Genomic DNA, 13,246 nt, shown 5'->3' with positions numbered 1-13,246 from the left:
ATCCCTTTTAAAATAGCATTCAAAAAAATAAAAATACTTAGGAATAAATCTGACCAAGGAAGTGAAAGACATATGCAGAGAACTACAAAACACTGACTAAGGAAATGAAAGATGTCTTAAGGGAATGGAAAGATATCCCATGTTCTTGGATTTGAAGAATTAATATTGTTAAAATGGCCATACTACCTAAGGCAATCTACAGATTTAATGTCATCCCTATCAAATTATCCAGGACATTATTCACAGAACTAGAACAAATAATTCTAAAATGTGTATGTAATCACAAGAGACCCAGAATTGCCAAAGCAATACTGAAGAAGAATAATGAAGCTGGAGGAATAACCCTCCCAGACTTCAGAAAATACTACAGAGCTACAGTAATCAAAACAGCATGGTATTGGTACAAAAACAGACTTATAGATCAGTGGAACAGAATAGACAACCCAGAAATAAACCCACAGACTTTTGTTAGTCAATTAATCCTTGAAAAAGGAGGTAAGAATACACAATGGCGTAAAGACAGTCTCTTCAGCAAATGATGTTGGGATAACTGGACAGCTGCATGTAATGAAATTGGAATACTCCCTCACACCATACACAAAAATAAATTCAAAATGGCTTAGACTTAAACATAAGACAAGACACTATAAACCCCTTAGAAGAAAGCATAGGCAAAACATTATCTGACATAAATCTTAGCAATGTTCTCCTAAGATAGTCTACCCAGGCAAGGAAAGAAAAGCAAAAATTTAAAAATGGGACCTAATTAAACTTATAAGCTTTTTACATAGCAAAGGAAATCATAAGCAAAACAAAAAGACAACCTATGGAATACAAGAAAATATTTACAAAAGATGAGACTGACAAGAACTTAATTTCCAGAATATATAAATAGCTCATACAACTTAATAAGAAAAAAACCAACAACCCAATCTAAAAATGGGCAGAAGACCTAAACAAGCAACTCTCCAATGAAGACATTCAAACAGCCAATAGGCACATGAAAAAATGCTCAATATCACTAATTATTAGAGAAATGCAAATCAAAACTACAACGAAGTATCTCTTCACAGCAGTCAGAATGGCCATCATTTAAAAGTCCACAAATGATAAATGCTGGAGAGGGTGTGGAGAAAAGGGAACCTTCCTACACTGTTGGTGGGAATGTAAATTGGTGCAGCCGTTATGGAAAACAGGATGGAAATTCCTCAAAAAACTAAAAATAGACTTACCATATGATCCAGCAATCCCACTCCTGGGCATATATCCAGAAGGAACTTTAATTTAAAAAGGTATATGTACCCTAATGCTCATAGCAGCACTATTTACAGTAGCCAAGACATGGAAACAACCTAAATGTCCATCAACAGATGACTGGATAAAGAAGTTGTGGTATATTTATACAATGAATACTACTCAACCACAAAAATGACAACATAATGCCATTTGCAGCAACATGGATGGAACTGGAGATTGTCATTCTAAGCGAAGTAAGCCAGAAAGAGAAAGAAAAATACCATATGATATCACTTACATGTGGAATCCAAAAAAAAGACAAATGAACTTACTTATAAGTCAGAAATAGACTCACAGACATAGAAAACAAACTTATTGTTACCAGAGGTGGAAGAGAATGGGAAGGGATAAATTGTGAGTTCAAGATTTGCAGATACTACTATATATAATAGATAAACAACAAGTTTATACTGTATAGGACAGGGAACTATACTCAATACCTTGTAGTAACTTATAATGAAAAAGAATATTAAAAACAAATATATGTATGTATATGTATGACTGCACTATTATGCTGTACATCAGAAATTGATACAACATTGTAAACTGACTATACTTCAATTTAAAAAGTTTCTTTTGTAAAGCACAGGGAACTATGTTCAATATCTTGTAATAACCTTTAATGGAAAAAATATGAAAATGAATATATGTATGTAAATGCATGCCTGGGACATTGTGCTGTACACCAGAGAATGACACATCATAATGACTGTACTTCAATAAAAAATAAAAATGTTGCAGTGAAAAAAAAGGGGGTCACTGATCAAAAATACTCTAATCTCAAATTTAAGTCAGCTATGAACATTCTATTATAGTATATAGTAAGTTAAGACCAATTCAAAGGATGGGGGTAAAAATCAAAAGATATCTCTGATGTATACATGTATGTTTAGACAAGTGTAAAACCTCTCAAATGACTCATAAGAAATTGCTAATAATGACTGTGGCGAGAGGGCCCAAATGGCTGGTTACAGGAATGGGAGGGACAGCTTTTACTGTAATCCCTTTAACATTAAAAAAAAATATTGGTACTATTATGCATGTTATCTACTTAATAAATGAATTAATTTTTAAAAAGCAGTAGCCAAATAAGAAAAGCATGTGTTTCTGAACAGCAAAGCAGATCCCATGAGATTTTTGCCATCAAGGGGTTGCACAGTGGAAAGAACATGGACCTTAGAGTCAAATAAACAGGAAGTTTTAACTCCAGTTCACCCACTTCCTAGAAACAAGTGATGCAGAAAAAGATAACTGGTTAGGAAATCTGTACAAAAAAAAAAAAAAAATCCCTCTGTGCTGCTCTTCCTGATACTATGCAAAGTGGCCACCAAGAATTCACAATTAACAAGGAAACCAATATAGTCTATAACTTTTAATCACAGGTGACTTGAAATAAGACAGCAGAAGTTTAACCTAGAGGGCAATAAACAAGACACTCAAAATTCATGATCTATACTGAAAGCCACATTATGACAAAAAATGATGGGAAAGTTATGGAGCTAGAACTTTTCTTTCATGAGGTAGCACTGCAATGGACAGAGCTAAAGGCCAGCTATTGTGGGGAATAAATAGCCCACTTATAATGCCTTGAGTTTATGAATAGCATAAGTATTATGTTATGGCTTTGAGAAGTGGATAAGTTGTATTTAAATCCAGGGTGGCAGTGTCCTAGAGGAGCATGGGGTGTAAGATTGAGTTCAACAATTTCTTAGGTCTCCCAGGGCTATCTTGGGCACCTATATCCCAATTTTAGTGCAAGGCATGGTTAAAGAAAGTTATCAGAAGTCTTAACAACTCAATATCAAAAAAAAAAAAAAAAAAAGAAAGAAAAAAACAAAGCACTCTGATTTAAAAAATGGGCAGAGGATCTGAATAGACAGTTTTCCAAAGAAGATACACAGATGGCCCAGAGGCACATGAAGATGCTCAACATCACTAATCACAAGGAAATGCAAATCAAAACCACAATGAGATACCATCTCACACCTGTCAGAATGGCTATTATCAAAAATATAAGGAACAAGTGTTGTTGAGTATGTGGAAAAAAGGGAACCCTCACACACTATTGGTAGGAATGTAAATTGTTACAATCACCATGGAAAACATTAGGGATGTTCCCCAAAAAATCTAAAAATAGAACCACCATAGATCCAGCAGTTACACTTCTAGGTATTTATTCAAAAACAAAAACACTAACTTGCTATGTTCATTGAAGCACTATTTACAATAGCCAAAATATGGAAGCATCCTATGTGTCCACCAACAGATAAATGGATAAAGAAAACGTAGTGTGTATACACCACACATATACACAATGGAATATTACTCAATCCTAAAGAGAATGAACTCCAGCCATTTACAGCAACGTAGATGAATTTGGGGTGTATTATGCTAAGTGAAATAAGTGAGACAGAGGAAAACCAGTATTGTATGATTTCACTTACATGCGTCATAGAAAAAACAAAACAGAAACAGACTCAAAGACACAGAGAACAAACTGGTGGTTGCCAGAGGGAAGGGCGAACAAACAAAACACGTGAAGGGGATTAAGAGGTACAAACTTCTAGCTATAAAATAAGTCACAGGGATATAATACACAGCATAGGGAATATAGTCAATAATATTATTATAACTTTGTATGGTGACAGATGGTAACTAGACTTACTGTGACGATCATTTCATAATGTATAAAAATATCAAATCACTATGTTGTACACCTGAAACTAATATAATGTTATGTTAATAGTATGTTAATTATAATTCAATAAATAAATAAAATAAAAATTTGAAAAATTAAAAAAAAAGAAGTCCTGGCAGACTGTGCTAATGTCTTGAAGGGGCCTGCCAAGGGGCAACATGACTTTGCAAAAGAATGCAGAGGATAGGCTGAGTTCCACCCCTTCAAAAGTTATGGTGAGAGATTCTGGATATCTTCAAGACATTGTTGGAAATACGGATTCAGTTTCTATATGCTCCTGAAAGGATGCTAATAGTAGTTCGAACTGTGAGGCCACTAAGTTCTCTAAGAGATGAATCCCCTTTTTTATTAATTGAAGTATAGTTGATATTCTGTAAGAGATGGATTTCCTAATAGGCAGATGGCTACTGTCATCTGGAAAATAAGTAATACAGAAAACAAATTGCTGGGGAACAGGCCACAGGATCTGGTACCAGACAAGCTTTCTTTTCATCTGGAGCTATACAAAGTAGTTAGGTCTGATGGTCAGGAAGTGTCAGGTCCTCTCAGGTTGGTAACCTCTGGCATAAAATTCTAGAATGATAGGTAGTCCCCTAGTTTCCTGCACATGATCACTCCTTGCTACGTATTTACCAATCAGTTCCACTCCTTCTGGCATGCGGTAAGTCCAGAATGGAAGAAAAGCATTCTGGATCAGAAACAGAAGGACAAAATTTCCTGTTCTACTTGAGTCCACCATCGCCTGACTAAGAAAACAAGTCCTGGTCCCCATCAAGAGGCAACCAGAATACCCCACAAGTGTAAAGCTAGTCTTGTTTGTGGTAGGTAGAGAAATGGGACTAAAAGCATTGGCAGTGCCTGTCCAGAGTTCTGTGTTTGGTTGATTCCACTGGGGGAATTACACCATCATTTGTAGAACAGGTAGTAATCTAATGGTCCAGGTGGGGAATATCTGGTTATATACACAAAATGGCCTATTTCTCTACCTCCCCAAACAGGTAGACTATTAAAAATAAGACAAGTCATGGCAAGGCAGTGGATAGGTTTACATGAAGACCAAGAATAACAAGATACAAGAGGAATATTTGTAGCACAGATTATGGATACAGCATGTCAGGCCTGATGGCTTAACAGTAGTGGAAAGCACTAACACGTCATGCTTCCTACAAATGAACAATATCAGCATGATGGATCACCAGGAAACTTAACAGTAAGAGTTGAAAAGGAAGAAACGGGTAAAACATTTCATATAAATATGTCTCTTCTGGGTATGCTGATAAAAGAAATCCTTTTGAAGTTAGTGGTGGTCAAATAAGATGTCACAATTTGGTAGCCAAGCAGTGTATTATTGATAGTGCTTCTGAATGTTTGGTCACTGTTATTCATGCATGTGACTCACACCCAACTGTTCTGAACTGATTCATTCTTTAAGAAAAATTTTAAACAATATGTTGAGTTACACCCTATTTTACTAATTTAAAAGACTGATTCATACTCAGGAAATTCTGGTCTATGACATATGTTGCTATTTATAAGCAACACTGTAACAAAAGCAGTAAACAAAACTTTCATAACAATCAGAGAAATCTCTGAAATATCAATGGTGGGCTGTATTTGAATCAAAAGTTTAAATTTTCTCTGAGGTCCTATTACAAATAAAAACACAGACCCCAAAACTTATTTCAGCCGGAGTAATTTATTAGGAGAGACCTTAGGAATATCACCAATAGAAGAGACACAACCTTAAGAGCTACTCAGAACTCTCAAACAAGGAATTATTAGAATGTTGAATTAAACTGTGTCAACCTCCATAACCAACCATTATTTAATTAAGTGTCAAATTCAAACCAAAAAAATAAATCTACAATGACTTCCCTGTCCATTGTCAGGCCTGGGATCATTTTTTAATAAATATTTATTAGCTTTTTTAATTAAAATAAATGCACTTGGAGAAAATTTGCAAAGTACAAAAAAGTATAAAGAAAAAAAAAACTTACCTACAATCCTATCACTGAGAACCACCATTAAAACTATTTCCTGGGGCCTTTTTCCCTATGCTTATGATTTACTTTTTAGATAATTGGGATCATACTACTTAATCATTTTAGGATCTCAGTTTTTAAAACTTATCCACATTATTATTTCCCGTATCTTAAAAAATTACTAAAAGCATATTCCATTACATGGAAATGCCGAAATTACCCCATTCTTTCATTAGTTTTGCAACTTTTCTCCATTATTACTAAAGCCTATTTATAAATGTTCTTTTGCATCTCAAGTTAGTTTCCTTGAATACTTCCTAGAAGTAAAATCACTGAGTTATTTAGAAAGATTGCACCAATTGACACACCCTAGCAGAATGTGAGTACTCATCTTATCAAATCCTTGCCAGATGCTGAATCACTTTTGGTTCATTTCTCAATTGCAGCCAGTGATACCATCATAGATAATACAGTGGGTGGGCAAAGCAGACATGAATAAAAATTTAGCAGAAAGTTGTAGAACTTAGTAGTCATTAGACTATTTGGTGTTGCAACACAGTGTGCTGCTGCTGCATTCCTTGACAAGACATAGGTAGAAATATCCTTACCGAAGAATGAAGTTTGAATACCTTGGTTTCTAAATACCATTTCCCACTAAAAGGAGCCAGGGCTTATTGGAGAAAGGACTCTAAGATTGAGGCAGAAAAAGGACAAGATGAACCTGAAACACTTTATACCAGGAAAGGAAGGAAATAGTCCAAAAAATGTAGTCATATCGAAAGGACAAAGGATCCGATTTTTTAAAAATAAACTCCTTTTTATTTTCTATACTAGAAAGACAATACTAAGAAATAATCAAATATTACCCACAGTTTCCTCAGCCCTTTCTTGTAAGGGTCCTTTCTTTTTTTACGTTTCAAATTTCCCAGCAGTGAAGAACCCCCACCCCCACCTAATTGTAAGAGAGGAGAACAAAGAAGGGTTTGTCCATAGCTATTGCTCCTTTGGAGCTGAGGTGATCTGCCAAGGATCTGATTTAAAAGGACTCCCATAGGCCAAATTCGGGACACTCTGCACATCAAAGAGAATGACAGAGCTGGATTATAAAACACTGAGTTAAAAAAAGAATTCATGAGTCCATAGTGATAGTCATAAAAAGGAAGGCTAGAAGAGCAGGGAAAGCTCTTCTTTACAGAAGACTAACAGCTACTCAGTGTAAAAGGAATGACAGAATAAGAAAATCATTTTGCAACCACCAATAAATTTAGGCAATGATCATAACAGATTCTAAAATTAATGGATGGCAGGGGAAGGTATTGCTCTGTGGTAGAGTGCTTGCAAAGCATGCACGAGGTCTTGGGTTCAATCCCCAGTACCTCCATAAATAAATAAACAAACTATCTCCCACTAAAACAAACAAAAAATAAATAAAATTAATCAATGAAGAGTTATGAGAAAATAGGCTATATATATACAGTCTCAAAGTATTACCTACCTACCCACTCCCAACAGTTTATTAACAACAAAGAAGAAAAAATACCTTAGCAGTGGAGAGACCTGCATAACATCACCTGAACTAATAATTAACATCAACATTATAAATAAAGGGACAAATTGACTTCAGCTATGTAGTAACCAGAACCAATTATGAAGAAACTATCAGAGAAACCCAAATTTTAGGCAATTTTGAAATAATTTAACTGGATCCTTGTCAGTTGTCCTGCAGAAAGTCTATGTCTACGTGGAACTCAGCAACCTTTTAGGAGAGCAGTTATTGGTGAACAGAGGTTACTCCTTCCCTTCCCTACCTCCTAGGGAAGGAAAGATTAATGTTTCTCTTCTCTGAATCCAACTGAGAAGTTCCAAGATTCACAAAGTTTGGGATGTTTGCCAGAATGGGAACCAAACAGGTTGGAGGTCCACTTGCATGGGAGAATTGCTGATCTAAACCCTGTACCTAACTAAGCAGACAAAAAGTGGGCTGGACAGAGGAAGCAGAGGAGAAAGTGAAATTGCTTGCATATCCTGTGTTTCTCAGAGCAAGAATAAGTGAACTCCTCGTGGGTCAAATAAATTCTGCAGAATATGGTTGGGCCTGAGCTGTCTTGATACTCCCCCACTCAAGAAGCCTGCATGTGTCCCCTTTAGTTGTAACTGGCAAAGTCTCTGCTGGTATAATCCCATCTCTATTCCTGGCTTCTGCTGATGGCTGGCTAAACCCATGAGTCACACTCATAATCTCTTTAGTGTTCTCCTCAGAACAAGATTTCTCATTTTTCACAATATATAGGCAAAGGATAGGCTAAGAATTTCCAAATCTCCAAGTTCTGGTTCCTTTTTACCTAACAATTCTGCTTAATTCAACCGTCTCCTCTTGCAGTTAAGGAAAACTCAAGTCAAGCCTTCAATATTTAGCTTAGAAATCTCTGCTAAATATCCAATTTGATCACTTACAAACTCTACCCTTCAAAACACTCAAACAATTCAGCCAAGTTCATTGCCACTTTATAATAAGGAATATCTTTTTTCTAGTTCCCAATAAACTGTTCCTCATTTCCATCAGACACTTTTCCAGAATGGCCTTTACCATCCATATATCTGTCAAGAGTCCCTTCACAGCAACATTGGCTTTTTCTAGCACGCACCTCAGAATTCTTCCAGCCTTTACCCACTATCCAGTTCCAAAGCCATTTTCACATTTTTAGGTATTTGTTACAGCAGCACCTCACCTCTCAGCACCAAAATCTGTTAGTCTACTTGGGCTGCCATAACAAAATACCATAGAATGGATGGTTTAAACAATAGAAATTCGTATCTGTCAACAAAAAATTAATCAGTCAATCTAAGAAAGAAATGGAAAATTTAATTTGAGCCAAATTTGAGGATTATAACCCAGAAAGCATCTTAGAAAGCTCTGAGAACTGTTCCGCTGGTTAGAAATCAAGGCACAGTTATATAAGTTTTTTGGGCCAGAGGGCTGTACATCAAATGAATGTATTATTGACAGTTTACATAGTCTAGATCTAATCGCCTGGTAGGTCATGTGACCCCCTACAAGATCAGGAAGGAATGTTAGCTTTTAAGGAGTTGTCTTGTTGATGCTTGGAGAATGTTGCTCTTTACAGTTGAGCAGATATTTCTGTTGATGGGGGAGGTTTGGTCAATGATAATGCAAATACATAATGCACAGTGAGGGGAGAGAGGAGGCCAAAAGGCAGAGAAAATTTTCTTATGTTTAAATTTTTTTTTGTCTTGAATATATGAACTTTATTTCACATATCCCACAGGTTTAGAGGCTAGGGATTCTAAGATCAAGGTGCTGGCTGATTTGGTTCCTGATGAAGGTTCTCTTCCTGACTTGCAGATGGCCACCTTCTTGCTGTGTCCTCACACAGAGAGCTCTGTTGTCTCTTCTCTTCTTACAAGGATATCAACCCTATCAGAGTAGGGCCTCATTCTTATAATTTTATTTAAACTTTATCATCTCCTTACAGGCCCTATCTCCAAATATAGTCATATTGGGGGCCAAGGCTTCAACGTATGAATTTTAGGGGTATACAATTTGGGGCGGATAGCAATAAGTCCTAAATTATGTATGTATATATGTATATACACATACACACATGTACAGAGAAGAAGTTTTATACATTTTTAATTTAGTTTCATGAAGATTTCCCTAATACATTAGTCAAGGCATAAATTCAAATCTTACAGCTATTATCATTTACTATTTTTTAACTATTAAAGTCATTTTCAAATTTTGCTATTTAAATAATTTTGCAATGAACATCATTATACACAAATCCTTGTCTGCTTCCTGATTGTTCGGGATAAATTTCTAGAAACCCATACTAATGTAAACTGCCATCTGAACTAGACATTATAATTAGAATAAAATATTTTTCTAATTGGGGGAAAAAACAGTGTCATAAATGACTAAAAAGGCAAGTTTTTTTTTTTTTATTAAAGGAGATTAAAAAGTAAGGACAACCAAATAACATGTGTGCTTCTTGATGAGATTATACAGTGGTGGTAGGAAACTATAAAAATACTTGGAGGACAACTGGGGAATTCTTAATATGGACTGTGTATTAGGTATTATTGCATCAATGTTAAATTTTTTAATCCTGATAATGGTATTTTGTTATGTAGACTGTTTCAACTCTTAGGAGACACATGCTAATGTGCCATGAATTCTGAAGCTTATGTTCAAATGATTCAGAAAAATATTTTGCATATTTTTACATATGTGTATATAGAGACAGAAGTAGTGGAGAGTGGGGAAGGAGAGGAGCCAATGTGGCAAAATGTTAACCACTAAATCTAGTAAAGGGTACATGGGTGTCCACTGTACTGTTCTTTCAACTTTTGTGTAAGTTTAAAATTTTTCAAAATAAAAATATATTAGGGAGTAGTCAAAGATAGAAACAGACTATTCACAGAAAAATTAATTAGCCAGTAAACATACGAAAAACGTAGGAGAATTAATAAACTTGCTGCTTATTTATAGCCTTTTATTTCTTCCTGCCCTCTAGACATTTGCTCTCTAATCACCTGAACTGCATTTTATCAAATGGGCCCAGAAGGAATGGGAAGAGAAATCTCAGTCATTCCATTTCACTTCTCATTAGCAGTCCTGGAAAAATACTTAAAAGTTTAAAAACGTCAAAATTAACTCATCACAATGAGTTTTCAAAATGACCTATAGACCTTATTCACAGCTTGGTCTTCAATTCAGATTCTTCTGGTCTCCTTTGACCCTAAATGTTTGATAAATCCTACTTCCTAAATGGCAAAAAAAGAAAAAAAAAAGGAATAAATCTCATGAAAAATAGGGTTTTCTTTAAATAAAGAAAAAATGTTGACCTCTGCCAGTGGTCTTCATCTCAGTTTCCTCACCTTAAAAATGAGGACAACAGTAAAACCTATGTTTTAGGGTTGTTGTGAACATTAAATAAGGATTAGTACATTTTAGTTCTTACAGCAGTATCTGACATACTATATGACCTCAGAATGTTAGCTGCTATGGTTCTTAGTAGTAGTAGCATTACTATAATAACTACTACCACTATCACCACCACTTTCAACCCAAAGTTAGTAAGAGTTTGGTGTTTGATTCAGAAACACTAAAGCAACACAAAAGAAACAGAACACACACACATCCCCCACAGGTTGATAAAGTGAAAGAATTGATCCCAGGTCAGTCCTTTGGTGTCTCCTCAAGCTGTTCTGAGAGAAACTGAGAAGATAACAATGTACCAACAACACAAGCTCATTTCAAGACAGAATCTGTGTGGTCTGGATAAATTAATCTCAGGAGAAATGACAAATTCTCTCACTCAGCTTCATCTCTTATCAAACTTTTGTTGTTGTTGTTTTGGGGTTTTTTGTTTGTTTGGGGGGAGGTAATTAGGTTTGTTTGTTGGTTTGTTTTTAGTGGAGGTAATGCAGGATCTCATGCATCCTATGCACACACTCTACCACTGAGCTATACCATACCCCCTACTTATCCAACTTTATTGAGGCTTACTATACTATATATCAGGTATTGAGCCAGATGCTAGGAATACGAAGTGGAAGATCCCATATCTTTTAAAACTTTGTGTTCTTGTCAAAGAAATACACACAGATTGTAAGATATGATAGGTTATACAATGGATGTATGTACAGAGTAGTACAGAAACAGAAGAAAGCCCTAAGCTAGACTTGGGGGAAAAGGAGGAAACAGCATGAAGATTTCCCATGGGTGGTAACATTTAAACTGAGCCTAAAGGATGATAACAGATAAATAGGGACAGAGTAGGAAAATTACTCCCCCAGGGTAAAAAACTGGCAAACGGAAAAAAGATAAGCACCATTGCCCCGCCTACAGCCATACAAAACCGAAAGACCTCTTCATAAAGCTAAAGGGCAGATAGCCATTGGAGGTATGGGCTATATAAGGTGTTTATGGAGTATCTTCTGTTCATACACGCCAAATCTCCATCCTCCCCAGCTCAAAATAAGACAAGTTTGGAGAACTGACAGAAAGCTGTGATTAAGAAGAAATTCAGAGACAAGTTCTCACTTACAACACTGGGCGGCAGCAGTAGGCAATGGTTTCCTCTGGCCTTCCTCTTGACTAGAATACTAGAAACAGAAAGGAGAAAAAAAAAACACATAATAAGAGGCCCAAGTAAAGAGGGGGGAAAAAATCACAGCTACCTGTAAAAAGGTTTAGCATTTGGCTGGAGTCAAATTTTTTATCATAACAGAAACAGATCACCTGCTGCTGACTTTCCTGTGTGATCCTGACATACAGGCCACACTATCAGATATGGCATTGGCCCAGTGTGACAGGCTAAAAGCAGGATAGTGGAGAGGATGTTCTGACGAAGGGCACCTGGGCACCATTCCAGCTCTGCCAGGCAGCTGTACAAGGCTTAGCCTCAGAAGCCTTAGAGGACTTAGGAAAGTCGGTCATTTGAATTTTTCTATGGATAATGTATACATTTCCCCTTTTGGATGAAATTTCTCTGAGATTCTGTTTTTTCACCTTTAAAAAAAATAATGCTTCTTACCTCACCAGAAATTACTTATTTAGGCATGTAATGTAACATCTGGTATTTACCTTCCAGTTATACTCTAACCTGCCCAACCCAACCCACGACTATCACCACCAAAAAAACAGTACTGAAGCCATCAAAAGAAAGTTCTATAAAAGTGAGCCGAAGTAAGCTCAAGTCTTGAAGGTGGACAGGATTTGGAAAGGCAACACAAAAAGAAAAAGGTATAAACAAATTAACACTGAGGGGTGGGCCTAGGTTCAAACCCCAGTACATCTATTAAAAATTATCATAAAATTAAAAAAAAAATTAACACAGAGACATAGTATCTGGAAGACAAAATAGTTTGGTTCAGAGCCCTCTGAAGGACTGAAAAAACATGACTTGTTTTTGTTATCAGCAACTTGAAAATATGATCTGAGTTTTCATCCTGGCTCTGCCATTTATTAATAAGCTGTGAGAATCTGGGCAAGACCATGCTTCTCTAATACTGAATGAGTCATTCATTCAACAGATACTTCTTGTCTATTACGTGCAAGACTTTGTTCCAGGCATTGAGGGAATAGAGTCTGTAAATGATCTAAGGAGTTTAGGTAATATTCCAGTCTATCGGGAACCTATTTATACACAAGAGGGATATGACTTGATTACACTTTAAAAAACACTTTGGCTGCTGTGTGAGAAGAACTGTAAGGAACAAGAGGGGAAATAAGACTAATTATTGC

General features: G+C 36.0%; 1 protein-coding gene across 7 annotated transcripts in view; it reads right to left on the bottom strand.

Annotated features, from left to right (window-relative positions):
- LOC102504108 (protein unc-13 homolog B) overlaps positions 1–13,246 on the bottom strand; it is a 167,050-nt gene that overhangs the window by 116,027 nt on the left and 37,777 nt on the right. For all 7 annotated transcript variants that reach the window (XM_014561924.2, XM_014561932.2, XM_032477923.1 and 4 more), the window contains exon 7: positions 12,048–12,105. In XM_014561924.2, the coding sequence (XP_014417410.1) occupies positions 12,048–12,105 (58 nt within the window). The remainder of the gene's footprint in view (positions 1–12,047; positions 12,106–13,246) is intronic.

Source organism: Camelus ferus, chromosome 4 (assembly GCF_009834535.1).
Source record: "Camelus ferus isolate YT-003-E chromosome 4, BCGSAC_Cfer_1.0, whole genome shotgun sequence".
Classification (NCBI taxonomy): Eukaryota; Metazoa; Chordata; class Mammalia; order Artiodactyla; family Camelidae; genus Camelus; species Camelus ferus.
This window is presented reverse-complemented; position numbering and strand designations above follow the sequence as displayed.